We start from the raw sequence: 27,053 nt of genomic DNA, 5'->3' as shown, positions 1-27,053 counted from the left end.
CCCCGTGTCCCTCGCTGTCCCCGCTGTCCCCTAAGTGTCCCCGCTGTCCCCTCTGTCCCCCGGGTGTCCCCGCTGTCCCCTCTGTCCCCTGAGTGTCCCCGCTGTCCCCTGGGTGCCCCCGCTGTCCCCTCTGTCCCCTGGGTGTCCCCCGTGTCCCCGCTGTCCCCTCAATGTCCCCGCTGTCCCCACCTGTGGCAGCACGTGCAGCAGCGCGTCCCCGCTGAGCGCCCCGGCCGCCAGCCCGTCCAGCAGGGGGCGCCACCAGCGCCGGGGACACCCGCGACACCGGCGACATCCTTGGGGACACCGCGAGCACAGGGGACAGCGGGGACACAGCACCAGGGCCAGCGCCACCAGCGGCACCAGCGCCAGCCCCAGCGCCGTCAGTGTCCCCAACAGGTACCCTGTGACAGGGACACGGGGACACGGGGTCAGCGACAGGGACACGGGGACAGCGACAGGGACAGGGACAGGGACAGGGACAGGGACAGGGACAGGCACACGGGGTCAGCGACAGGGACAGGGACACGGGGTCAGGGACAGGGACACGGGGACAGTGACAGGGACAGGGACACGGGGACAGGGACAGGACATGGGGACAGGGACAGCGACAGGGACATGGGGTCAGCGACAGGGACATGGGGACAGCGACAGGGACAGGGACATGGGGACAGGGACAGCGACAGGGACATGGGGTCAGCGACAGGGACACGGGGACAGGGACAGGGACAGGGACATGGGGACAGGGACAGGGACAGGGACATGGGGACAGCGACAGGGACAGGGACATGGGGACAGGGACAGGGACGGGGACAGGGACAGGGACACGGGGACACAGGGTCAGGGACAGGGACACGGGGACAGGGACAGGGACAGGGACAGGGACATGGGGACAGTGACAGGGACACGGGGACAGGGACAGGGACAGGGACAGGGACAGGGACACGGGACAGGGACAGGACATGGGGACAGGGACAGGGACAGGGACAGGGACAGGGACAGGGACACGGGGACAGGGACAGGGACAGGGACATGGGGACAGGGACAGGGACAGGGACACAGGGACAGCGACAGGGACAGGGGCACGGGGACAGGGTGCCTTAGCCCTGTCATTGTCCCCATCCCTGTCCCCTCGCTGTCCCCTCGCTGTCCCCTCGCTGTCCCCACTCACTCTGGCCGAGCTGCTCCGCAGTCTCGGTGCTGTTGGTGGCCGTGGGGACAGTGGCATTGTCACCGCTGTCCCCCGAGCTGGGCACCGTGGGGCTGTGGTGCCTCTCGGTGTCCCTGGGGTTGATGTCACCGTGCCAGCTGTCCGTGTCCCCACGGGGGGTGCTGACGTCACCGCTGTCCCCACCATGAGTGTCCGTGTCCCCGCAGAGGGTGTCGATGTCACCCGTGTCCCCACAGTGCCAGGTGTCCCCACGCTGGCTGGCGGTGTCCCCGCACCGCGGGCTGGGCGTGTCCCCGCTGTCCCCGCTGTCCCCAGGGCAGAGGTGGCGGCCGCGCAGCACCAGGACCCCGAGTGCCACCAGCACCCGCCCTGTCCCCACCCTTGGGGACACTTCAGAGGTGGCAGCCAGCACCCCCCGAGCGTCCACGCAGGCCTGTGACACCCAAATGTCACCGTGTCACCCTCGGGTCACCTCGGTGTCACCGTGTCACCCACCGTGACATGAGGGGCTGGGTGGTGGTGGCTGTGTCACCTCCCCAGTGACATTTGTCACCTGTCTGTGCCCCACAGCCACCTGTCACTTGCTGCAGTTGTGGCCATGATGTGTGTCCCCTGTGCCACCCATGTCCCCGTGTCCCTTGTCACCCTCATGTTCCATGTCCCCAATGTCCCCAATTCCCATGTCCCCAATCCCCATGTCCCCAATCCCCATGTCCCCATGTCCCCAATCCCCATGTCCCCAATGTCCCCATGTCCCCATGTCCCCAATCCCCATGTCCCCACGTCCCCATGTCCCCATGTCCCCATGTCCCCAATCCCCATGTCCCCATGTCCCCAATCCCCATGTCCCCATGTCCCCATGTCCCCAATCCCCATGTCCCCAATCCCCCAGTGTCCCCATTGTCCCCCAATGTCCCCATGTCCCCTCACCTCGTGGCTGTTGTCACCGCGATAGTTGGGCTCGATGGCCGCCAGCAGCTCGGCCACCTCCGGCAGTCCAGGGCCACCACGGCCAGCGACAGTGACAGTGACATTCCCGGTGACATTCCCGGTGACATTCCCGGTGACATTCTCGGTGACATTCCCGGTGACATCAGTGGCAAACTCGCGGTGCAGGGCACGGACACGGCTGGCCCAGGACCCCGTGGTGGCCTCGGTGTCACCATGGGTGTCACCACAGGTGCCCGGGGGGTCCCTGAGCGTGGCCACCACGGCCGCCCCCAGCCAGGACAGCTCGGTGACCCCGAGCCCGGCGGTGTCACCCGGGGCCTTCCCGGCCAGGGACAGCAGCGCTGGCACCGAGGGACACTGCGGGGACAGGGGACAGCGTCAGGGGGGACAAGGGACAGGGAGGGACAGGGTGGTATGGGGGACAGGAGCATGGCATGGCACGGGTGGCGTGGGACATGTGGCACACTTGGGACAGGTGGCACGGCACAGGACATGTGGCACACACAGGACAGGTGGCACACACAGGACAGGTGGCACACTGTGACACGTCCCCAAGGAGCCACCACCACCTGTCACACGCAGCCCGGCACAGGTGACACGCCCGCTGCACACGGCACTGGTGGAACAGTGACACAAATGGCCTGGCACAGGTGGCACGGGTGACACAGCACAGTGACACAGCACAGTGACACAGCACAGTGACACAAATGGCCTGGCACACACGGCACGCATGGCACAGGTGACACAAATCACCTGGCACAAATGGCACAAGTAACACACCACAGGTGGCACAGGTGACACAGCACAAGTGGCACAGGTAACAGCACAGGTGACACAAATGGCCTGGCACAGATGGCACACACAGCACAGGTGGCACAGGTGACACAGGCAACACAGCACACAGCAGAGGTGACACAAATGGCCTGGCACACACAGCACACACAGCACAGGTGGCACAGGTGACAACACAGGTGCACATGGCACCAGGCACATGGCACCCATGGCACAGGTGACACAACACAGGCAACACAGCACAGGTGACACAAATGGCCTGGCACACATGGCACACATGGCACAGGTGACACAAATCCCCTGGCACACATGACATGAGTGGCACAGGTGACACAGCACAGGTGACACAAATGGCCTGGCACACACGGCACACAGAGCACAGGTGACACAGATGGCACAGGTGACACAGCACATGTAGCCCACACAGCACAGTGACACAGCACAGGTGACACAAATGGCCTGGCACACATGGCACAGGCGGCACAGGTGACACAGGTGACACAGCACACAGTACAGGTGACACAAATGGCCTGGCACAAGTGACACAGCACAGGTGCACACGGCACCACCTGGCACAGATGGCACAGGTGACACAGCACATGTAGCACACAGCACAGGTGACACAAATGGCCTGGTACACATGGCACACACAGCACAGGTGGCATAAATCCCCTGGCACACATGGCATGAGTGGCACAGGTGACACAGCACATGTAGCACACACAGCACAGGTGACACAGCACAGGTGACATAAATGGCCTGGCACACAGAGCACAGGTGACACAGCACATGTAGCACACACAGCGCAGTGACACAGCACAGGTGATACAGCACAGTGACACAAATCGCCTGGCACACATGGCACAGGTGACAGAGCACAGTGACACAGCACATGTGACACAAATCGCCTGGCACACACAGCACAGATGGCACAAATGGCACAGGTGACACAGCACAGGTGCACACGGCACCACCTGGCACATGGCACGGGTGACACAGGTGACACAGCACAGGTGACACACACAGCACACACAGCACAGGTGACACAGGTGGCACAGGTGACACAGCACATGTAGCACACGGCACAGGTGGCACAAATCGCCTGGCACACATGGCACACACAGCACAGGTGACACAAATCCCCTGGCACACACGGCACACAGAGCACAAATGGCACAGGTGACACAGCACAGGTGACATAAATGGCCTGGCACAAGTGGCACAGGCGACAACACAGGTGCACATGGCACCGCCTGGGACATGGCACGGGTGGCACACACAGTACACATGGCACAGGTAACACAGCACACAGCACAGGTGACACAAATCGCCTGGCACACACAGCACAGGTGACACAGGTGACACAGGTGACACAGGTGGCACAGGCAGCACAGGTAACACAGCACATGCGACACAAATCGCCTGGCACACATGGCACAGGTGACAGAGCACAGTGACACAGCACATGTGACACAAATCGCCTGGCACACATGGCACAGGTGACAGAGCACAGTGACACAGCACATGTGACACAAATCGCCTGGCACACATGGCACAGGTGACACAGGTGGCACAGGTGACACAGCACACAGTACATGTGACACAAATCGCCTGGCACACATGGCACACACAGCACAGGTGACACAGGTGGCACAGGTGACACAGCACATGCAGCACATAGCACAGGTGACACAAATGGCCTGACACACACGGCACACAGAGCACAGGTGGCACAAGTGTCACACACAGCACAGGTGCACACGGCACCACCTGGCACATGGCACGGGTGACACGGGTGACACAGCACACACAGCACACATGGCACACATGGCACAGGTGGCACACACAGCACACACAGCACACACAGCACAGGTGGCCCAGGTGACACATGTGCCACCTCCATCCCCCTCTCCACACTCCCCCCCCCCCCTCCCCTCCCCCCGCGCCATGCCCGGCAGTGCCAGCCGGACTTTGTCCCCGCGCTGTCGCCGTGTCCCCTGGCTGTCCCCGCGGCGCGGGCGCGGTCTCACCTCTCCGCACGGCCCTCGCGGGCACTGCGCACGGCCGGCCACCTGTGCCACGAGTTCCCGCAGCGTCCCGCCACCCAGGCGGCCCTCGCCCGACGCCACCAGCGCCTCCAGGGCCACCAGGGCCACCCGGGGGTCACCCCCGCCTCGTGTCCCCGGGGGCACGGCCAGCGCGGCCGGCAGAGCCAGGGCCAGCAGCAGCCACGGCCAGGGCATGGCGGGGTGGTGGCGGTGTTGGTGGCAGGGCTGGTGGCGCTGGGGTGGCAGCGCTGGTGGCCGTTTGGGCACCGTGGGCCAGCGGGGCTGTAAAACCCGCCCGGGGCCGAGGTGCTGATTGGCCCGGGATGAGATTGGCCCGGGTTAACGATTCATTCACCCCGCGGGGCCCGGCCCGCACCCCGCCACGGCTCCGCGACGCCCCCGGGACACCCCTGGGACACCCCCGGGACACCCCTAAAACACCCCAAAAACACCTGGGGACTCCTGGGACACCCCAGGGACACCTGGGACACCCTTGGGACACCCCTGGGACGTTCCTGGAACACCCAAGGCGCACCTGGGACAACCCTGGGACACCCCAGGGACATCAAATCCCCACCTGGGGACTTCTGGGACATTCCTGGGACACCCCCAAGACACCTGGGACACCCCAGGGATATCCCTGGGATGCACCTGGGACATTCCTGGGACACCCGATCTCCACCTGAGGACTCCTGGGACATCCTGGGACACCCCAGGGCCACCCCTGGGACATCCTGGGACACCAGGGACACCCCAGGGCCACCAAATCTCCACCTGGGGACTCCTGGGACATGCTGGGATCACCTGAGACATCCCTGGGACACCCTTGGGACACCCCTGGGACATTCTATGACATTCCTGGGACACCCAGTCCCCACTTGGGCACTCCTGGGACACCCCAGGGACACCTGGGACATCCCTGGGACACCCCAAAAACTCCCCTAAAATGCCCGGTCCCCACTTGGGGACTCCTGGGACATCTGGGACACCCCTGGGACATCCCTGGCACACCCTTGGGACACCCCTGGGACATCCTAGGACACTCCTGGGACACCCAATCCCCATGTGGGGACTCCTGGGACATCTGGGACACCCCTGAGACATCTGAGACATCCCTGGGACAGCCCTGGGACATTCCTGGGACATTACTGGGACACCCCAGGGATGCCCAATCCCCATCTGGGGACTCTTGGGACATCTGGGACAGCCCTGGGACACTTGAGACATCCCTGGGACAGCCCTGGCACACCCTTGGGACACCCCTGGGACATCCTAGGACACTCCTGGGACACTCAGCCCTCACCTGGGGACTCCTGGGACACCCTGGGACACCCCTGGGACACTCTCAGGACACCCCAGGGACCCCCAATCTCCACCTGGGACATTCTGGGACACCCCTGGGACACTCTCAGGACACCCTAGGGACATCCAAACCCCACCTTGGCACCTCAGGGACACCCAATCCCCCTCAGGGACTCTTGGGACACCCTTGGGACACCTCCAGGGACTCCTGGGACACCCTGGGACACCGCTGGGACATTATCAGGACACCCCAGGGACACCCAATCCCCCTCAGGGACTCCTGGGACATTCCTGGGGACACCGCTGGGACCTTCCTGGGACACCCCAGGGACACCCAACTCCCCACCTGGGAACTCCTGGGACACCCCTGGGACACCCCCAGGACACCTGGGACACCTGCAGGACACCCCAGGGACACCCAATCCCCACCTGGGAACTCCTGGGACACCCCTGGGGCACCCCCAGGACACCTGGGACACCTGCAGGACACCCCAGGGACATCCAATCCCCACCTGGGGACTCCTGGGACAACTGGGACACCCCCAGGACATTCCTGGGGCACCCCAGGGACACTCAACCCTGCCCAGACACCCCCAGCACCCAAGGGACACCCCAGGGACATCCAAACCCCACCCTGGCACCCCAGGGACACCCAATCCCCACCTGGGGACTCCTGTGACACCCATGGGACACCCCTGTGACACCCATGGGACACCTCCAGGGACACCCCTGGGACACCCCCAGATCACCAAAGCCTTGTCCAGGCACTCCTGGCACCCCTGGGACACCTCTGGGAAGGGGCTGAGGGGTGGCAGTGCCACCCTCTGTCATCTTGTGCCACCCTGGGGTGCTGGGGGGGGCTGGATCAGGTGTGGGGGTCACTCCTGGGCACTGGGGTCACCTTTGGGGTCACCTTTGGGTGCTGGGGACACCTTTGGGGACACCTTTGGGGACACCTCTGGGTGCTGGGGTCACCTTTGGGGACACCTTTGGGTGCTGGGGACACCTTTGGGGACACCTTTGGGGACACCTGTGGGTGCTGGGGTCACCTTTGGGGACACCTTTGGGTGCTGGGGACACCTTTGGGGACACCTTTGGGGTCACCTTTGGGTGCTGGGGACACCTTTGGGGACACCTTTGGGTGCTGGGGACACCTTTGGGGTCACCTTTGGGTGCTGGGGACACCTTTGGGTGCTGGGGACACCTCTAGGGTCACCTTTGGGGACACCTTTGGGTGCTGGGGACACCTTTGGGGACACCTTTGGGTGCTGGGGACACCTTTGGGGACAGCTTTGGGGTCACCTTTGGGTGCTGGGGACACCTTTGGGGACACCTTTGGGTGCTGGGGACACCTTTGGGGTCACCTTTGGGTGCTGGGGACACCTTTGGGTGCTGGGGACACCTCTAGGGTCACCTTTGGGGACACCTTTGGGTGCTGGGGACACCTTTGGGGACACCTTTGGGTGCTGGGGACACCTTTGGGGACAGCTTTGGGTGCTGGGGACACCTCTAGGGTCACCTTTGGGGACACCTTTGGGTGCTGGGGACACCTTTGGGGACAGCTTTGGGTGCTGGGGACACCTTTGGGGACACCTATGGGTGCTGGGGACACCTTTGGGGACACCTTTGGGTGCTGGGGACACCTTTGGGTGCTGGGGACACCTCTGGGGTCACCTTTGGGTGCTGGCTGTCCCTCCCCAGGACAAGGACACAGCCCAGCACGTGGCACGTGTGACACTTGTGACACCCATGTCACCTGTCACACACCTGTCACACGTGTCACTTTCCCAGACACCCCCTGCCATCAGGGACCCCCCGTGTGTCCCCGTGCCACGCTGTGTCCTGGCACCCCGCGCCGTGTCACCCTTTGTCACCCGGTGCCACTCCCCGCCTGCGTGGCCAGGCTGGAATTTGTCCCCTGGGCCACACCCTGCGCTGCTCCGGGGGTGGCAGTGTCACCTGGGGGTGGCAGTGTCCCCACCCCTCCCGTGCCACACGGTGCCACCCCAGGGAGGAGCCACCCGCGGGGTGAGTGACACAGGGGTGGCACAGGGTGTGGGGACGTCACGCGGCGCCACGTGGCGTGTCACGACATGTCACAGCGTGTCACGGCGTGTCCCCCGGGCTCAGGGTGCCAAGGCCACCTGCCAGCGGTGTCACTGTGTCCTAGTGTCCCCATGTCCCTCTGTCCCCACGTCCCTCTGTCCCCACGTCCCTCTGTCCCCACGTCCTTCCCTCTGTCCCCATGTCCATCCCATTGTCCCCATGTCCATCCCCGTGTCCCCATGTCCATCCCCATGTCCCCATGTCCATCCCAATGTCCCCATGTCCCTCTGTCCCCATGTCCATCCCAATGTCCCCATGTCCATCCCAGTGTCCCCATGTCCATCTCAATGTCCCCAAGTCCATCCCGGTGTCCCCAGGTTCGTGTCCCTTGGGGACAGGGGGACGAGGACTTTACCCCATGATGGCACTGAGGTGACACCGTGGTGGCACCGGGCAGTGCCACCAGCACCACGTCACCATCACGCCATCCCTCCAGCCTAATTAGCCAAATTAGGAGTAATTAACCCCCAAACTCCCGCTGATGCCACATCTGGTGACAAGGGGACACCGAGGGGACAGAGCCAGGTCGGGCTTCGGGGCGTTTTAGTGGGAAATCCAAAGATTTTGGGATAAAAAAAATCAGGTTTAAATTCTTTAAAGCAGATTTCAATCCCTTAAACCAGGTTAACATCCCTTACATCGGGTTTAAATCCTTTAAACTAGGTCTACATCCCTTAAACGAAGTCAAAAATCCCTTAAGCCAGGTCTAAATCCCTTAAACCAGTTTAAAATCCCTTAAACCAGGTCTAAATCCCTTAAACCAGTTTAAAATCCCTTAAACCAGGTCTAAATCCCTTAAGTCAGTTTAAAATCCCTTAAACCAGTTTAAAATCCCTTAAACCAGGTCTAAATCCCTTTAAACCAGGTCTAAATCAATTATAACACGTCTGAATCACTTATACCAGGCTTAACTCCCTTAAACTCTTTAAAAAATTCCTTAAACCAGATCTATACCCCTTAAACAAGGTCAAAAGTCCCTTAAACCCGTTTAAAAATACTTTAGACCAGGTCTAGATCCCTTAAACAATCCCTTAAACCCGCTAATTCAGGTCTAAACCCCTTAAATCAGGTTTAAATCCCTAAAATCCGATCGAAATCCTTAATTTTAGGTTTAAACCCCGCAATCTAGGTCTAAACCTTTAATTTAAGAACCAGCTCCCACACGGCCGCCGCCATGGCGGCGTCACCTGGCAACCACCGTGATTGGCAGGTCCAGCAGCCAATCAGCGCTCAGGAAACGAGGGGGTGGACAGGAAGAACCAATAGACAGCCGGATTACTACCGGAATAGGAGAAAGGGATTGTGGGAAGGAAGCGTTGTACGGAAAAATGCCGTACGGCACCACGGACACGGCTCCAATTCGGCCACGGCTTAATTATGCCTCGCAAACAACGACAGGGCCGCTACCAGCCCAGTAATGGCCGCCTGCGGGGTCTCGCCTACCATTGTGATAGAAGCGCTGTCAGCTCCTACACGGCCGCCGCCATTACGGGAATCAACACGACTGCGTCGCTTGGCAACCGCTCTGATTGACAGTTCTAGCAGCCAATCAGCGAGGAGAAAAGAGGAGCTGTGGAAGGGATGAGCCAATTGAGTGCGGAGAAACGCCGGAAGCGGAGGGGCGTGGAGAAGAAAGGAATTGTGGGACGTCAGTTGTACGGAAAAACGCAGTGCGAGCCCTCAGAGTGTAGCGCCGTAGAAGGAAAAACATGGCGGCGTCGCTTGGCAACGGCATTGATTGACATCTCCAAGAGCCAATCAGCGAGGAGAAAACACGGAGGCGGTGGAGCGCAGCCAATAAAATTCCGAGATGTGCCGGAAGGGGAGGGACGTGCGGGTGTTTGTATGGAAAGAAGCGGAAGCGCCGCGGAGCGATCAGGACCGGATCGTGATCATTGGGATCGGAATTACCGGGATTATCAGAATTATCGGGATCGAGGAGAGGGCCCAGAGCCCTCCAGGCTCCGTCGGGGATGTTCCACGGCATCGCGGGCCCGGCCGGGATGGGCGGTGAGAATTCCCGGGACGGGATCGCAGGGATAATCCCGGAATTCCCGGGATGGGATTCCTGGTGTTTTCCTCGGTTTTTAACCCTCCCCTCCCTCCCACAGCAGCGCCCGGGAATAAACCGGAGCTTTATGAGGTGAGTGCGAGTCGGGAATGTTCGGAAACGGTCGGGAATGGCCGGAAATATCCGGGAATAGCCGGCAGAGTGCGGAAATGTCCAGAGAGTTCCGGAAATGGCCGAAGATATCCGGAAGTGGCCGAAGATATCCGGAAGTGGCCGAAGATGTCCGAGAATGGCCGGGAAAGTCCGAAGATGTCCGAAGATGTCCGGAAGTGGCCGAAAATATCCGGGAATTGCCGGAAATGGACCATGGAATGTCTGGGAATTTTGGGGATTTTTGGGAATTTTTTTTAATTTTGGGAATTCGGGATTTTTGGGAATATTTGAGAATTTTGATAATTTGGGGATTTTTTTTGAATTTTAAAATTTTGAGGAATTTTGGGGAATTTGGGATTTTTGGGAATTTTTGGGAATTTGGGAATTTGGGGAATTTCTGGGAATTTTGGGAATTTGGATTTTTGGGGAATTTTTGGGATTTTTTTTTAAATTTTGGATTTTGGGGAATTTTGGGAATTTAGAATTTTGGGAATTTTTTTTTGAATTTTGGAATTTGGGATTTTTTGGAATTTTGAGAATTTTTTGAATTTGGGAATTTTGGGGAATTTTTGGAACTTTTCAAAATTTGGGAATTTGGGAATTTTGGAGATTTTTTGGTCTTTAAAAATTGATGGAAATTTGGGGAATTTTTCTGAATTTGAGAATTTTGGGTATTTTTTTGTCTTGGGGAATTTTTGGGAATTTTTTTAATTTTGAGAATTTAGCAAATTTTTGTGAAAATGGGAATTTTTAAAATTTTTTTAATTTTGGGAATTTTGAATTTCTGGGAATTTTGGGAATTTGGATTTTTGGGGAATTTTTGGGATTTTTTTTAAATTTTGGATTTTGGGGAATTTTGGGAATTTAGAATTTTGGGAATTTTTTTTTTGAATTTTGGAATTTGGGATTTTTTGGAATTTTGAGAATTTTTTGAATTTGGGAATTTTGGGGAATTTTTGGAACTTTTCAAAATTTGGGAATTTGGGAATTTTGGAGATTTTTTGGTCTTTAGAAATTGATGGAAATTTGGGGAATTTTTCTAAATTTGAGAATTTTGGGTATTTTTTTGTCTTTAGGAATTTTTGGGGAATTTTTGGAATTTTGAGAATTTCGCAAATTTTTGTGAAAATGAGAATTTTTAATTTTTTTTGAATTTTGGATTTCTGGGAACTTTGGGAATTTTTTTAAATTTTGGGAATTTGAGATTTTTTTTTAATTTTTTTTTTGAATTTTGGGAATTTTTGTCTCTTCCTCAGGAGGTGAAACTCTACAAGAACGCCCGGGAACGGGAGAAGTGAGTGAGGAAATCCCAGTTCATCCCAGTTCATCCCAGTCCATCCCAGTCCCATCCCAGTCCCATCCCAGTCCATCCCAGTCCCATCCCAGTCCATCCCAGTCCATCCCAATCCCATCCCAGTATATCCCAGTCCATCCCAGTCCCTCCCAGTCCCTCCCAGTCCATCCCAGTCCATCCCAGTCCATCCCAGTCCCATCCCAGTTCATCCCAGTCCATCCCAGTCCCATCCCAGTCCATCCCAGTCCCTCCCAATCCCATCCCAGTCCATCCCAGTCCCTCCCAATCCCATCCCAGTCCATCCCAGTCCATCCCAGTCCCTCCCAGTTCATCCCAGTCCATCCCAGTCCATCCCAATCCCATCCCAGTCCATCCCAGTCCCTCCCAGTCCCTCCCAGTCCCATCCCAGTCCATCCCAGTCCCTCCCAGTCCATCCCAGTCCCTCCCAGTCCCTCCCAGTCCATCCCAGTGTCCCCCAGGTACGACAACATGGCGGAGCTGTTTGCGGTGGTGAAGACGCTGCAGGCGCTGGAGAAGGCGTACATCAAGGATTGCGTGTCCCCCAACGAGTGAGTGACAAAAAAATCCAAAAAAAATCCCAAAAAACATCCCAAAATATTCCTAAAATAGTCACAAAAAATTAAAAAAAAAATCACAAAAAACGCCCCAAAAATTCACAAAAAATTCGCAAAAAAATCCCCAAAAAACTCCTAAAAAATTCTCAAAAAATGACCAAAAAGCTCCCAAAAAATTACCAAAAAATCACCTAAAAATCCCCCCAATACTCCCAAAAAACTCCAAAAAAATTCCCCAAAAATTCTGAAAAAAATCCCAAAAAGTCAGAAAAAATCCCAAAAAATTTCCTAAAAGATCCCAAAGAAATTCCCAAAAAAATTCCAAAAAATCAAAAAAAATCCCCAAAAAATCCCTAAAATTTCCCAAAAAATTCCTCAAAAAATTCCCAAAATTCCCAAGAAATTCAAAAAAAATTCCAAAAAAACTCCCAAAAAATTCCCAAAAAAATCTCAAGAAATTCCCAAAAAAATCCCCAAAAATTCCAAAAAAATCTCTGGAAACTCCCCAAAAATGTCCCAAAAATTCCCCAAAAAATTCCAAAAAACTCCAAAAAAATCCAAAAAAATTCCCCAAAAATTCCCAGAAAATGAAAAAAAAATTCCCCCAAAATTTCCAAAATATTCCCAAAAAAATCCAAAAAAGTTTGCAAAAAGTTCCCAAAAAAATCCCAAAAAATTCGCAAAAAAATTGCCAAAAAAATCCCCAAAATTCCCCCAAAATTAAAAAAAAACCTCCTAAAAAGTTCAAAAAAATTCCTCAAACCTGGAAAATCCCTAAAAAATTCCAAAAAAATTCACAAAAAATTCCTCAAAAATTCACAAAAAATTCCCAAAAAACGCCCCCAAAAAATTGCAAAAAGATCGCAAAAAAATTCCCCAAAAAAACTCCCAAAAAATTCTCAAAAAATGACCAAAAAATTCACAAAAAACTTCAAAAAAAGCCCCCAAAAATTCCCAAAAAATTCCCAGAAAATGAAAAAAAAATTCCCCCAAATTTCTAAAATATTCCCAAAAAATCCAAAAAAGTTCGCAAAAAGTTCCCAAAAAAATCCCAAAAAATTCGCAAAAAAATTGCCAAAAAATCCAAAAAAATTCCCCCAAAATTAAAAAAAACTCCCAAACTGTTCAAAAAAATTCCTCAAACCTGGAAAATCCCTAAAAAATTCCAAAAAAATTCACCAAAAATTTCTCAAAAATTCACAAAAAATTCCCAAAAAACGCCCCAAAAATTGCAAAAAGATCGCAAAAAATTCCCCAAAATTCCCCAAAAAATGCCCAAAAAAACTCCTAAAAAATTCTCTAAAAATGACCAAAAAATTCTGAAAAAAATCCCAAAAAGTCAGAAAAAAAATCCCCAAAAATTCCCCAAAAGATCCCAAAGAAATTCCCAAAAAATTCCCAAAAAATCCAAAAAAATCCCCCCAAAATTTCCCAAAAAACTCCTCAAAAATTTCCCAAAATTCTCAAAAAATTCCCAAAAAATTCCAAAAAGACTCCCAAAAAATTCCCAAAAAATTCCTAAAAAAATCTCAAGAAATTCCAAAAAAATCCCCAAAAAATCCCCCAAAATTTCCCAAAAGATCCCAAAGAAATTCCCAAAAAATCCAAAAAAATCCCCAAAAAATCCCCCAAAATTTCCCAAAAGATCCCAAAGAAATTCCCAAAAAATTCCAAAAAAATTAAAAATCCCAAAAATTTCCCAAAAAACTCCTCAAAAAATTCCCAAAATTCCAAAAAAACTCCCAAAAAATTCCCAAAAAATTCCTAAATAAATCTCAAGAAATTCCAAAAAAATTCCCAAAAAATCAAAAAAAATCCCCAAAAAATCCCAAAAATTCCCAAAAAACTCCCAAAAAATAAAAAAAATCCAAAAAAATTCAAAAAAATTCCCCCCAAAAAATTTGCAAAAAATTTCAAAAACCACCCCAAAAATTAAAAAAAATTCCTCAAAAATTCCCAAGAAATTCCTAAAAAAAAATTCCCCAAAAGTTCTCCAAAAATTTCCCAAAAGTTCCCAAAAAAATCCCCAAAAAATTGTAAAAAGCCCAAAAAAATTCCCAAAAAAACCCCAAGAAACTCCAAAAAAAATCCCAAAAAATTCCCAAAAAAACTTGAGAAATTCCCAAAAAAATCCTAAAAAATTCCAAAAAAAATCCCCCCCAAAAAATCGAGAAAATTGCAAAAATAAATCTCCAAAAATTCCAAAAAAAACCCCAAAAAATATCAAAAAATTCCTAAAAAATCCCCAAAAAATCTCCAAAATTCCCCAAAAAAATTTCCAAAAATTCTCCAACCCCTCAAGAATGGGGAAAACCCCAAAAATTCCTGGAAAATTCTGGAAAAGTCCAGAAAAATGTCAAAAAACTCCCAAAAAACTCCAAAAAAATCCAAAAAAATTCCCCAAAAAATTTAAAATAAATTCCCTAAAAATAAAAAAAAATCCCAAAAAAATCCCCAAAATTCCCCAAAAAATCCCAAAAAATTCCCAAAAATTCCACCCAAAAAAATCAAAAAATCCCAAATAATCCCCAAAAAATTCCATAAAATTGTTTTAAAAATCCCAAAAAAATTCCTTAAAAATTCCAAAAAAATGCCTAAAACACTCCTAAAAAATCCCCCAATATTTCCCAAAAATCTCACAGAAAATCCCCAAAAAAATCCAGAAAAATCCCTAAAAATTCCAAAAAAATTCCCAAAAATTCTCCTGCCCCTCACAATGGGGAAAACCCCAAAAACTCCTGGAAAATTCTGGAAAAGTCCAGAAAAAGTCCCAAAAAAATCCCAAAAATCCCAAAAAATTCCCAAAAAATTCTCAAAAAAATTCCAAAAAAATCCAAAAAAATTCCCAAAAAATTCCCCAAAAAATTCCTAAAAAATTCCCAAAAATCCCCAAAATCTCCAAAAATTTCTAAAAAATAAAAAAAATCTTAAAAAATTTCTCCATAAAACCCAAGAAATTCCCCCCCAAAAATCTCCAAAAATTCCAAAACTAAATCCCCAAAAATCTCAAAAAATTCCCCAAATAATTCCCAAAAATCTCAAAAAATTCCCCAAAAAATTCCCAAAAAAATCCCATGAAATTCCCAAAAAGATCCCAAGAAATTCCCAAAAATTTCCAAAAAAATTCCCAAAAAATACTCAAAAAACACCAAAATATTCCTAGAAAATTCCCCCAAAATTCCCAAAAATTACCCAAAAATTTCCAAAAAAATTCCAAAAAATTCCCAAAAAATCCTAAAAAATTCCAAAAAATTCCCAAAAATCCTCCACCCTCTCAGGAACAGGGAAAACCCCAAAAACTCCTGGAAAATTCTGGAAAAGTCCAGAAAAATTTCAAAAAACTCCCAAAAAACTCCAAAAAAATCCCAAAAAATTCCCAAAAAAATTTTTAAAAAATTCCCTAAAAATAAAAAAATCCCCAAAATTCCCCAAAAAATCCCCAAAAATTCCCAAAAAATCCCAAAAATCCCCAAAAATTCCCAAAAAATCCACCCAAAAAAATCTATAAATCCCAAATAATCCCCAAAAAATTCCAAAAAATTGTTTTAAAAATCCAAAAAAATTTCTTAAAAATTTCAAAAAAATCCCTAAAACACTCCTAAAAAAATTCCCAAAAAATCTCCAAAAATTTTCCAGCCTCTCAAGAATGGGGAAAACCTCAAAAATTCTTGGTAAATTCTGGAAAAGTCCAGAAAAATTCCAAAAAAACTCCCAAAAAACCCCAAAAAATTCCCCAAAAAATTCTAAAAAATTCCAAAAGTCCCAAAAAATTCCCAAAAAATAAAAAAAATCCAAAAAAATTCCCCAAAAATCCCCAAAAAACTCCTAAAATATTCCCAAAAAATTCCCAAAAAATCCCCAGAAAATTCCCAGAAAATCCCCCAAAACTCCCAAAAAACTCCCAAAAATTTCCCAAAAACTTCCCAAAAAATCCCCAAAATTTCCCAAAAAACTCCCAAAAAATTCCCCCCCCAAAAAAAATTCCCCAAAAAATTTTAAATAAATTCCCTAAAAATAAAAAAAATCCCAAAAAAAATCCCCAAAATTGTTTCAAAAATCCCAAAAAATCCCAAAAATCCCCAAAAATTCCCCAAAAATTCCCCCTAAAAAATCTAAAAATCCCAAATAATCCCAAAAAAATTCCAAAAAATTGTTTCAAAAATCCCAAAAAATTCCTTAAAAATTTAAAAAAAATCCCTAAAAAACTCCTAAAAAAATTCCCAAAAAATCCCCAAAAATTCCCCAACAATCTCCCAAAAAATCCAGAAAATTCCCAAAAAAATCCCAAAAAATTCCCAAAATCCTCCAGCCCCTCAAGAATGGGGAAAACCCCAAAAATTCCTAGAAAATTCTGGAAAAGTCCAGAAAAATTTCAAAAAACTCCCAAAAAACTCCAAAAAAATCCAAAAAAATTCCCCAAAAAACTTAAAATAAATTCCCTAAAAATAAAAAAAAATCCCAAAAAAATCCCCAAAATTCCCCAAAAAATCCAAAAAAATTCCCAAAAAATCCACCCAAAAAAATCAAAAAATCCCAAATAATCCCCAAAAAATTCCATAAAATTGTTTTAAAAATCCCCAAAAAATTCCTTAAAAATTCCAAAAAAATGTCTAAAAAACTCCTAAAAAATCCCCCAATATTTCCCAAAATCTCCCAGAAAATCCCCAAAAAATCCAGAAAAATCCCTAAAAATTCCAAAAAAATTCCCAAAAATCCTCCTGCCCCTCACAATGGGGAAAACCCCAAAAATTCCTGGAAAATTCTGGGAAAGTCCAGAAAAATAAAAAAAAACCTCCCAAAAAATCCCCAATAAACCCCCCCAAAATTCCCCAAAAAATGCCAAAAATTCCCCAAAAAATCCTGAGAAATTCCCAAAAAATCCCTAAAAATTCCCAAAAACTTCCCAAAAAATTCCCAGAATCTTGAAAAAATTTCCCAAAAATTCCCAAGAAATTAAATAAAACTCGCAATAAATTCCTAAAAATTAAAAATTCCCCAAAAATCCCAAAATATTCCCAAAAAACTCCTCAGAAAATCAAAAAAATTCCCAAAAAATCCCCCCAAAATTCCGAAAAAACTCCCAAAAAGTTCATCAAAAATTTCCCAGAATCTTGAAAAAATTTCCCAAAAACTCCCAAGAAATTAAAAGAAAAATCTCCTAAAAATTACCATAAAATTCAGAAAAAATTCCCAAAAATTCAGAAAAAATTCCCCAAAAAATCCCCAAAAAATTCCCAAAAAGTTTTAAAAAATCCCCCCCCAAAATCCCCAAAAATTAAAAAAAAATCCCATAAAAATCCCATAAAATTAAAAAAAAATCCCAAAAAATTCCCATAAAATCCTGAAAAATTCCCCCCAAAATTCCAAAAAATCCCTCCCAAATTAAAAAAAATTCTCCAAAAATCCTTCCCCCCTCAGGAACAGGGAAAACCCCAAAAATTCCTGGAAAATTTTGGAAAAGTCCAGAAAAATTACCAAAAAACACCCAAAAAACACCAAAAAAATTCCAAAAAATTCCCCAAAAAATTAAAAAAAAATTTCCTAAAAATAAAAAAAATCCCCAAAAAATCCCCAAAATTCCCAAAAAAATCCCAAAAAATTCCCAAAAAATCCACCCAAAAAATCTATAAATCCTAAATAATCCCCAAAAAGTTCCATAAAATTGTTTAAAAAATCCCCAAAATATTCCTTAAAAATTCAAAAAAAATGCCTAAAAAACTCCTAAAAAAATTCCCAAAAAATCCCCAAAAATCTCTCAAAAAACTCCCAGAAAATCCCCCAAAAAATCCAGAAAAATCCCAAAAAAATCCCAAAAAATTCCCCAAAATCCTCCAGCCCCTCAGGAATGAAGAAAACCCCAAAAATTCCTGGAAAATTTTGGAAAAGTCCAGAAAAAAATAAAAAAAATTTCCAAAAAACTCCCAAAAAATTCTAAAAAATTCCAAAAGAAGTCCCAAAAAATTAAAAAAAAAATCCTCAAAAAATATAAAAATTCCCTCAAAAAATCCCAAAAACCACCCCAAAAATCCCCCAAAAACTCTAAAAAATAAAAAAAATTCTTAAAAATTTCCTCCATAAAACCCAAGAAATTCCTCCCCAAAAAATCCCCCAAAATTCCCAAAAAAATCCCAAAAAATCCCTAAAAAACTACAAAAAAATCCCCAAAAATCTCAAAAAATTCCCCAAAAAATTCCCAAAAAATACTCAAAAAAGACCAAAATATTCCTAAAAAATTCCCCCAAAATTCCCCAAAAATTTCCCAAAAATTTCCAAAAAATTTCCAAAAAATTCCCAGAAAATAAAAAAAAATCCCAAAAATTCCCCCCAAAATTCCAAAAAAACTCCCAAAAAATTCCCCAAAAAATTCCTAAAAAATTCCCAAAAATCCTCCTGCCCCTCAAGAACGAGGAAAACCCCAAAAACTCCTGGAAAATTCTGGAAAAGTCCAGAAAAATTCCCAAAAAAATCCCAAAAAATTCCCAAAAAATTCTCAAAAAAATTCCAAAAAAATCCAAAAAAATTCCCAAAAAATTCCCCAAAAAATTCCTAAAAAATTCCCAAAAATCCCCAAAATCTCCAAAAATTTCTAAAAAATAAAAAAAAATCTTAAAAAATTTCTCCATAAAACCCAAGAAATTCCCCCCCAAAAATCTCCAAAAATTTCAAAACTAAATCCCCAAAAATCTCAAAAAATTCCCCAAAAAATTCCCAAAAATCTCAAAAAATTCCCCAAATAATTCCCAAAAATCTCAAAAAATTCCCCAAAAAATTCCCAAAAATCTCAAAAAATTCCCCAAAAAATTCCCAAAAAAATCCCATGAAATTCCCAAAAAAATCCCAAGAAATTCCCAAAAATTTCCAAAAAAATTCCCAAAAAATACTCAAAAAACACCAAAATATTCCTAAAAAATTCCCCAAAAAATTCCTAAAAAATTTCCAAAAATCCTCCTGCCCCTCAAGAACAGGGAAAACCCCAAAAACTCCTGGAAAATTCTGGAAAAGTCCAGAAAAATTCCCAAAAAAATCCCCAAAATCCCAAAAAATTCCCAAAAAATTCTCAAAAAAATTCCAAAAAAATCCAAAAAAATTCCCAAAAAATTCCCCAAAAAATTCCTAAAAAATTCCCCAAAATCTCCAAAAATTTCTAAAAAATAAAAAAAATCTTTAAAAATTTCTCCATAAAACCCAAGAAATTCCCCCCCAAAAAATCTCCAAAAATTCCAAAATAAAATCCAAAAAAATCCCTAAAAAACTCCAAAAAATCCCCAAAAATCTCAAAAAATTCCCAAAAGAATTCCCAAAAGAATTCCCATAAAATACTCAAAAAAGACCAAAATATTCCCAAAAAATTCCCCCAAAATTCCCAAAAATTTCTCAAAAATTTCCAAAAAAATTTCAAAAAATTCCCAAAAAATCCAAAAAAATTTCCAAAAAATTCCCAAAAATCCTCCACCCTCTCAGGAACAGGGAAAACCCCAAAAACTCCTGGAAAATTCTGGAAAAGTCCAGGAAAAAAAAGAGAAAAAATCCCAAAAAATGCTCAAAAAATTCCAAAAAAAATTCCTAAAAATCCCAAAAAATTCTCCCCAAAATCCCAAAAATTCCCCAAAAATTCCCCAAAAATTCCCAAGAAATTCTTAAAAAAATTAAAAAAAATTCCCCAAAAGTTCTCCAAAAATTTCCCAAAAGTTCCCAAAAAAATCCCCAAAAAATTGCAAAAAGCCCAAAAAAATTCCCAAAAAAATCCCAAGAAACTCCAAAAAAAATCCCAAAAAATTCCCAAAAAAATCCTGAGAAATTCCCAAAAAATCCCAAAAAAATCCTAAAAAATTCCAAAAAAAATCTCCCCAAAAAATCGAGAAAATTACAAAAATAAATCTCCAAAAATTAAAAAAAAACCCAAAAAATATAAAAAAATTCCTAAAAAAATCCCAAAAAATTCCCCAAAAAATTCCTAAAAAAATTCCCAAAAATCCTCCTGCCCCTCACAATGGGGAAAACCCCAAAAATTCCTGGAAAATTCTGGAAAAGTCCAGAAAAATTCCCAAAAAAATCCCAAAAATCCCCAAAAATTCCCAAAAAATTCTCAAAAAAATTCCAAAAAAATCCAAAAAAATTCCCAAAAAATTCCCCAAAAAATTCCTGAAAAATTCCCAAAAATCCCCAAAATCTCCAAAAATTTCTAAAAAATAAAAAAAATCTTAAAAAATTTCTCCATAAAACCCAAGAAATTCCCCCCCAAAAATCTCCAAAAATTCCAAAACTAAATCCCCAAAAATCTCAAAAAATTCCCCAAAAAATTCCCAAAAATCTCAAAAAATTCCCCAAAAAATTCCCAAAAAATACTCAAAAAACACCAAAATATTCCTAAAAAATTCCCCCAAAATTCCCCAAAAATTTCCCAAAAATTTCCAAAAAAATTCCAAAAAATTCCCAAAAAATCAAAAAAAATTCTAAAAAAATTCCCAAAAATCCTTCACCCCTCCAGAACGGGGAAAACCCCAAAAACTCCTGGAAAATTCTGGAAAAGTCCAGAAAAAGTCCCAAAAAAATCCCAAAAATCCCAAAAAATTCCCAAAAAATTCTCAAAAAAATTCCAAAAAAATCCAAAAAAATTCCCAAAAACTCCCAAAAAATACCAAAAAAATTCCCAAAAATCCTCCAACCCCTCAAGAACGGGGAAAACCCCAAATATTCCTGGAAAATTCTGGAAAATTCCAGAAAAATCTTGGAATTTTCAGGTACACGGCGGCGTGCTCGCGGCTCCTGGTGCAGTTCAAGGCCGCGCTCAAGCAGGTCCAGGGGGCGGAGATCGCGTCCATCGACGACTTCTGCCGGAAATTCCGGGTGGGAATTGGGGGATTTTGGGATAAAGTTTGGGAATTTTGGGAAATTTGGGAATTTTGGGAAAAAATTTGGGATTTTTAGGCAAAAATTTGGGATTTTTGGGCGAAATTTGGGGGATTTTAGGCGGAATTTTGAGGATTTTAGGCGGAATTTTGGCAAATTTGGGATTTGAGGAATGGGAATTTTGGGATAAAATTGGGAATTTTGGGAAATTTGGGAATTTTGGGTAAAATTTGGGGGATTTTAGGGCAAAATTTTGGGATTTTGGAGCAAAATTTTGGGATTTTTGGGCATTTTTGGAGATTTTTTTAATGGCGGAAACGGAGCCGCGGTAGAGAAAAATTTGGGAGTGAAATTGGAAAATTTGGGAAATTTGGGATGAAATTTGGGAATTTGGGATTCTGGGATTGGGAATTTTTCTGATTTTGGGTCAAATTTGAGGAATTTTGGGTGAAATTTGGGGGATTTTAGGTAAAAAATTTGGGATTTTTGGGCGAAATTTGGGGGATTTTAGGCGGAATTTTGAGGATTTTGGGTGGAATTTTTAATTAAATTTTAGCGGATTTGGAATTTCAGGAATGGGAATTTTTGGAATTTTGGGATAAAAATTGGGAATTTTGGGAAATTTGGGAAATTTGGGTAAAATTTTGGGGATTTTGGGTGGAATTTGGGGCAAAAATTTGGGATTTTTGGGCTTTTTTTGGCGGAAATTGAGCCGCGGTTGAGAAAAATTTGGAATTAAATTTGAAATTTTGGGAATTTTGGGTTGAATTTTGGGATTTTTAATCCCAAATTTTGGGGAATTCTGGGGATTTGGGAAATTTTAGGAAATTTTGGAATTTTTTTAGATTTTGGGAATTCTGGGTAATTTTGGAAATTTTGGGGAATTCTGGGAAATTTGTAAATTTAAGGATTCTAAAAATTTTGGGAAATTTTGGAAATTTTAGAAATTTTAGAAATTTGGGATATCAGGAAATTTCGTGAAAATTGGGATTTTTGGGAATTTGGGGAAATTTTGAAATTTAGAAATTAAAGAATTTTTTGGAAATTTGGAAATTCTGGGATTTTTTGAAATTTGGGGAAACTTGGAAATTCAGGAATTTTGGGATTAAATTTTGGGGAGAAAAATATGAAATTTTTTTGGTTTTTTTTCAATTTTTCCCTGGAATTTTTGCTGAAATTCCAGAATTTTTCCTCCTAAAATTAAGAATTTTGGAATTTTCAGTCCTAAATTTGGGGAATTTTGGAAATTTGGGAATTCGGGGAATTTTTGAAATTTACAAATTCCTGGAATTTGGATAAATTTGGGAATTCTAGGAATTTTGGAAATTTGGGATCTTGGGAAATTTGGGATTTTTGAGAATTCTGGGATTTTTGGGAAATATTGGGAAATCTTAAAATTTGGAAATTTGGGGAATTTTAGAAATTTGGGGAATTCTGGGAATTTGGGGGAATTATGGGAAATTTGAAAATTTGTGAATAAAATTGGGAAATTTGGGGTTTTTTTTTTTCAATTTTTCCTGGATTTTTTGCTGAAATTCTGGGAATTTCTGTTCTAAAATTGGGAATTTGGGGCTTTTCAATCCCAAACTTTGGGAATTCTGGAAATTTAGGAATTTTTGAGAATTTTGGGGATCCTGAGATTGGGATTTTTAGGGATAAAATTGCGAATTTTTGGTATTTTTTTGTTTTTTTTCTCTGGAATTTTTGCTGAAATTCTGGGAATTTCTGTCCTAAAATTTGGAATTTTGGGATTTTCACTCCCAAATTTGGGAATTTTTAGCTGGATTGTCCCCTGGCCATGGAGAGGATCCGCGAGGATCGACCGATCACCATCAAGGACGACAAAGGGAACCTGAACCGCTGCATCGCCGACATCGTCTCCGTAGGGAAAATTAAAATTTTTTGGGATTTTTGGGAATGTTTGGGGTTTGGAGATTTATGGGAATATTTAGGAATTTTTTGGGAATTTTTGGGATTTTTTTGGATTTTTTTCGAGATTTTTGGGGAATTTTTTGGCTTTTTTTTGAACGTTTTTGGCGATTTTTTTGAAATTTTTGAGGGAGTTTTTGGGAATTTTTAGGGGATATTTTGAGATTTGGGATTTCCTAGGGTTTGGGAATTTATGGGAATGTTTAAGAATATTTTGGAAATTTTTGTAATTTTTTTGAGATTTTTTGGGGATTTTTAAAGATTTTTTTGGCATTTTTTGAGCGTTTTTTTAGGGGTTTTTGGGATTTTTTTGAGAATTATTTGGGATTTTCAGAGAGAATTTTTAGGAAATTTTTTTGGGATTTTTAGGGAATTTTTGGGGATTTTTTTGGGATTTTTTTTGGGATTTTTTTCGAGATTTTTGGGGAATTTTTTGGGTTTTTTTTTAACGTTTTTGGTGATTTTTTTGAAATTTTTGAGGGAGTTTTTGGGAATTTTTAGGGGATATTTTGGGATTTGGGATTTTTTGGGGTTTGGGGATTTATGGGAATATTCAGGAATTTTTTTAGGAATTTTTGGGTAATTTTTTGGGATTTTTTTGAGCGTTTTTGGTGATTTTTTTGGGTATTTTTTAGAAAACTTTTTTATTTTTGGGGATTTTTTTTGGAGGAGTTTATTTGATTTTTGGTGATTTTTATTCAGATTTTTTGGGATTTTTTGGAAGTTTTTTGGGATTTTTAATGGGGATTTTTTTGTGATTTTTGGGGTTTTTTTGGAATTTTTGGAGCATTTTTGGGGAATTTTTGAGGGAGTTTTTGGGAATTTTTAAGGGATATTTTGGGATTTGGGATTTTTTGGGGTTTGGGAATTTATGTAAATGTTTAAGAATATTTTGGGAATTTTTTTTATTTTTTTGAGATTTTTTGGGGTTTTTTTTAGGATTTTTTTGGGGTTTTTTTGGCATTTTTTGAGCGTTTTTTTAGGGGTTTTTGGGAATTTTTTTGAGAATTATTTGGGATTTTCAGAGAGAATTTTTTAGGGAATTTTTTTTGGGATTTTTAGGGAATTTTTGGGGATTTTTTTGGGATTTTTTTGGGATTTTTTTCGAGATTTTTGGGGAATTTTTTGGCTTTTTTTTGAACGTTTTTGGCGATTTTTTTGAAATTTTTGAGGGAGTTTTTGGGGATTTTTAGGGGATATTTTGGGATTTGGGATTTTTTGGGGTTTGGGGATTTATGGGAATATTTAGGAATTTTGTGGGATTTTTTGGGGATTTTTTTGGGGATTTTTGGGGGATTTTTTTGGCATTTTTTGAGCGTTTTTGGGGATTTTTTGGGCATATTTTGAGAATTTGGGGGGATTTTTGGGGTTTTTTTCCAGGTTGTTATTTGGTGATTTTTTGGGAATTTTCTGGGATTTTTTTAGGGTTTTTTTGGTGATTTTTTTTGAGGGTTTTGGGGATTTTTTGGGGTTTCATAGGAATTTTTAGGATTTTTTTCATTATTTTTTGGGGTATTTTTTGAGAATTTTGGGGGATTCTTTGGGGAATTTTTGAGGGAGTTTTTGGAGATTTTTAGGGGATATTTTGGGATTTGGGATTTTTTGAGGTTTGGGGATTTATGGGAATATTCAGGAATTTTTTGGGATTTTTTGGGGTTTTTTTTGGGAATTTTTTGGGATTATTTTGGCATTTTTTGGTGATTTTTGGGGTATTTTTTAGAAAACTTTTTTATTTTTTGGGATTTTTTTTGGGAGGAGTTTCTTTGATTTTTGGTGATTTTTATTCAGATTTTTTTGGGATTTTTTCGAAGTTTTTTGGGATTTTTAGTGGTTTTTTGGTGATTTTTAGTGGGGGTTTTTTTGGTGATTTTTGGGGTTTTTTGGGAATTTTTGGTGATTTTTTTGAAATTTTTGAGGGAGTTTTTGGAGATTTTTAGGGGATATTTTGGGATTTGGGATTTTTTGGGGTTTGGGGATTTATGGGAATATTTAGGAATTTTTTTAGGAATTTTTGGGGATTTTTTGGGGAATTATTTGGGATTATTTTGGCATTTTTTGGTGATTTTTGGGGTATTTTTTAGAAAACTTTTTTATTTTTTGGGATTTTTTTTTGTAGGAGTTTCTTTGATTTTTGGTGATTTTTTTTTCAGATTTTTTTGGGATTTTTTGGAAGTTTTTTGGGATTTTTAATGGGGATTTTTTTTTGTGATTTTTGGGGTTTTTTTTGGAATTTTTTGAGCATTTTTGGGGAATTTTTGAGGGAGTTTTTGGGGATTTTTAGGGGATATTTTGGGATTTGGGATTTTTTGGGGTTTGGGGATGTATGGGAATATTTAGGACAATTTTTTTTTTAATTTTTGGGTTTTATTTGGGAATTTTTGGGGGTTTTTGGGGAATTTTTTGGGTTTTTTTGGGATTTTTTGAGAATTTTTTGGGGGGATTTTCTGAGAATTTTTTGGACATTTTTTGATATTTTTCTGGGACTTTAAAAAGTTTTTTTTAAATTTTTTTCAGAATTTTTTGGGATTTTTTTGTGATTTTTAATCTGATTTTTTGTTGCATTTTTAGGGGTTTTTTGTGATTATTTTGGGCATTTTTTGGATTTTTTTTTTGAGAAATTTTATTATTTTGGTGTGTTTTTTTAGGAGAAATTTTTAAGGAATATTTTAATTTTTTTTTTTAATTTTTAGGCAGTGTTTTGGGATTTTGGGTGGGAATTTTTTGTTTAATTTTAGGGATTTTAAGAGGATTTTTGGGATTTTTTTCTGATTGTTTTGTGCGTTTTCTGGGTTTGAAAATTTTAAAATTTTATTTTTAAGGATTTTTTTTGATTTTTTATTTTTATAAAGTTTTTTGGGATTTTGAGGGGATTTCTTGGGAGACTTATCTGGTGATGATTTTATATTTTTTGGGTGATTTATTTTAAAATTTAAAGCACATTTTTAGAATTTTTAAAAATTTTTAATTTTCTGTTATTTGCAGAGTTTGGGGGGATTTTATGAAAAATTGAAAGCATAATCTTTAAGATTTAAAAAAAATTTTAATTTTATTTTTTAAGATTTTGGGGGGATTTTCTGAAAAAATTTAGAGAAGATTTTCAGGACTTTTTTTTTTAATTTTTAAAATTTTTTTACAGATTTTGGGGGGATTTTATGAAAAAACTTAGAGCAGATTTTTAGGATTTTTTTTTAATTTAAATTTTTTCCCAGATTTTGGAGAAATTTTATAAAAAAAATTAAAACGAATTTTTAGGGATTTTTTTTAATTTTTAATTTTATTTTTTTTGCAGATTTTGGGGGGATTTTATGGAAAAATTTTGAGCAGATTTTACATTTTTTAATATTCTTATTTTTATTTTTAAAATTCCATTTTGCAGGTTTTGGGGGGTTTTTATGAAAAATTTCAGGGAAAATTTTTAGGAATTTTTAAAATTTTAATTTTAATTTTTATTTAATTTTTTTTCACTTTTTGGGGGGATTTTGGGGATGATTTGGGCTGGGATTTGCTCCAAAAATTCTGATTTTTCCTTTGGAATTTTGGCAGCTTTTCATCACAGTGATGGACAAACTGCGCCTGGAGATCCGAGCCATGGACGAGGTGGGGACCCCAAAATTCCAAATATTCCAGTCCCAAAATTCCCAAAATTCCACAAAATCCAGTCCCAAAAATTCCCAAATTCCAGTCCCAAAAATTCCCAAAAAATCCTGAATTCTGGGCCCAAAAATCCCAAAAATTCCAAAAAAATTCCAGTTCAAAAATCCCCAAATTCCCCAATTTCAGTTCCAAAAAAATCCTAAAATTCCATCCCCAAAATTCCCAAAATCTATTCCCAAAAATTCTTGAATTCCACTCCCAAAAATCCTAAAATTCC

The 27,053-nt window shown here is 43.1% G+C and overlaps 1 protein-coding gene across 1 annotated transcript; it reads left to right on the top strand.

The window, feature by feature from the left end:
* Window positions 1-10,200: 10,200 nt before the first annotated feature.
* On the top strand, window positions 10,201-26,824 carry VPS28 (VPS28 subunit of ESCRT-I; the record flags this gene model as incomplete). The annotated part of the gene is made up of 7 exons (XM_033086774.2): window positions 10,201-10,380; window positions 10,482-10,513; window positions 11,791-11,828; window positions 12,308-12,397; window positions 21,145-21,250; window positions 23,034-23,135; window positions 26,726-26,824. Coding segments are annotated over exons 1-7 (504 nt in total), but the record flags the coding sequence as incomplete, so codon positions are not given.
* Between the last annotated feature and the right edge of the window lie 229 nt (window positions 26,825-27,053).

Source organism: Catharus ustulatus, unplaced genomic scaffold, assembly GCF_009819885.2.
Source record: "Catharus ustulatus isolate bCatUst1 unplaced genomic scaffold, bCatUst1.pri.v2 scaffold_139_arrow_ctg1, whole genome shotgun sequence".
Classification (NCBI taxonomy): Eukaryota; Metazoa; Chordata; class Aves; order Passeriformes; family Turdidae; genus Catharus; species Catharus ustulatus.
This window is presented reverse-complemented; position numbering and strand designations above follow the sequence as displayed.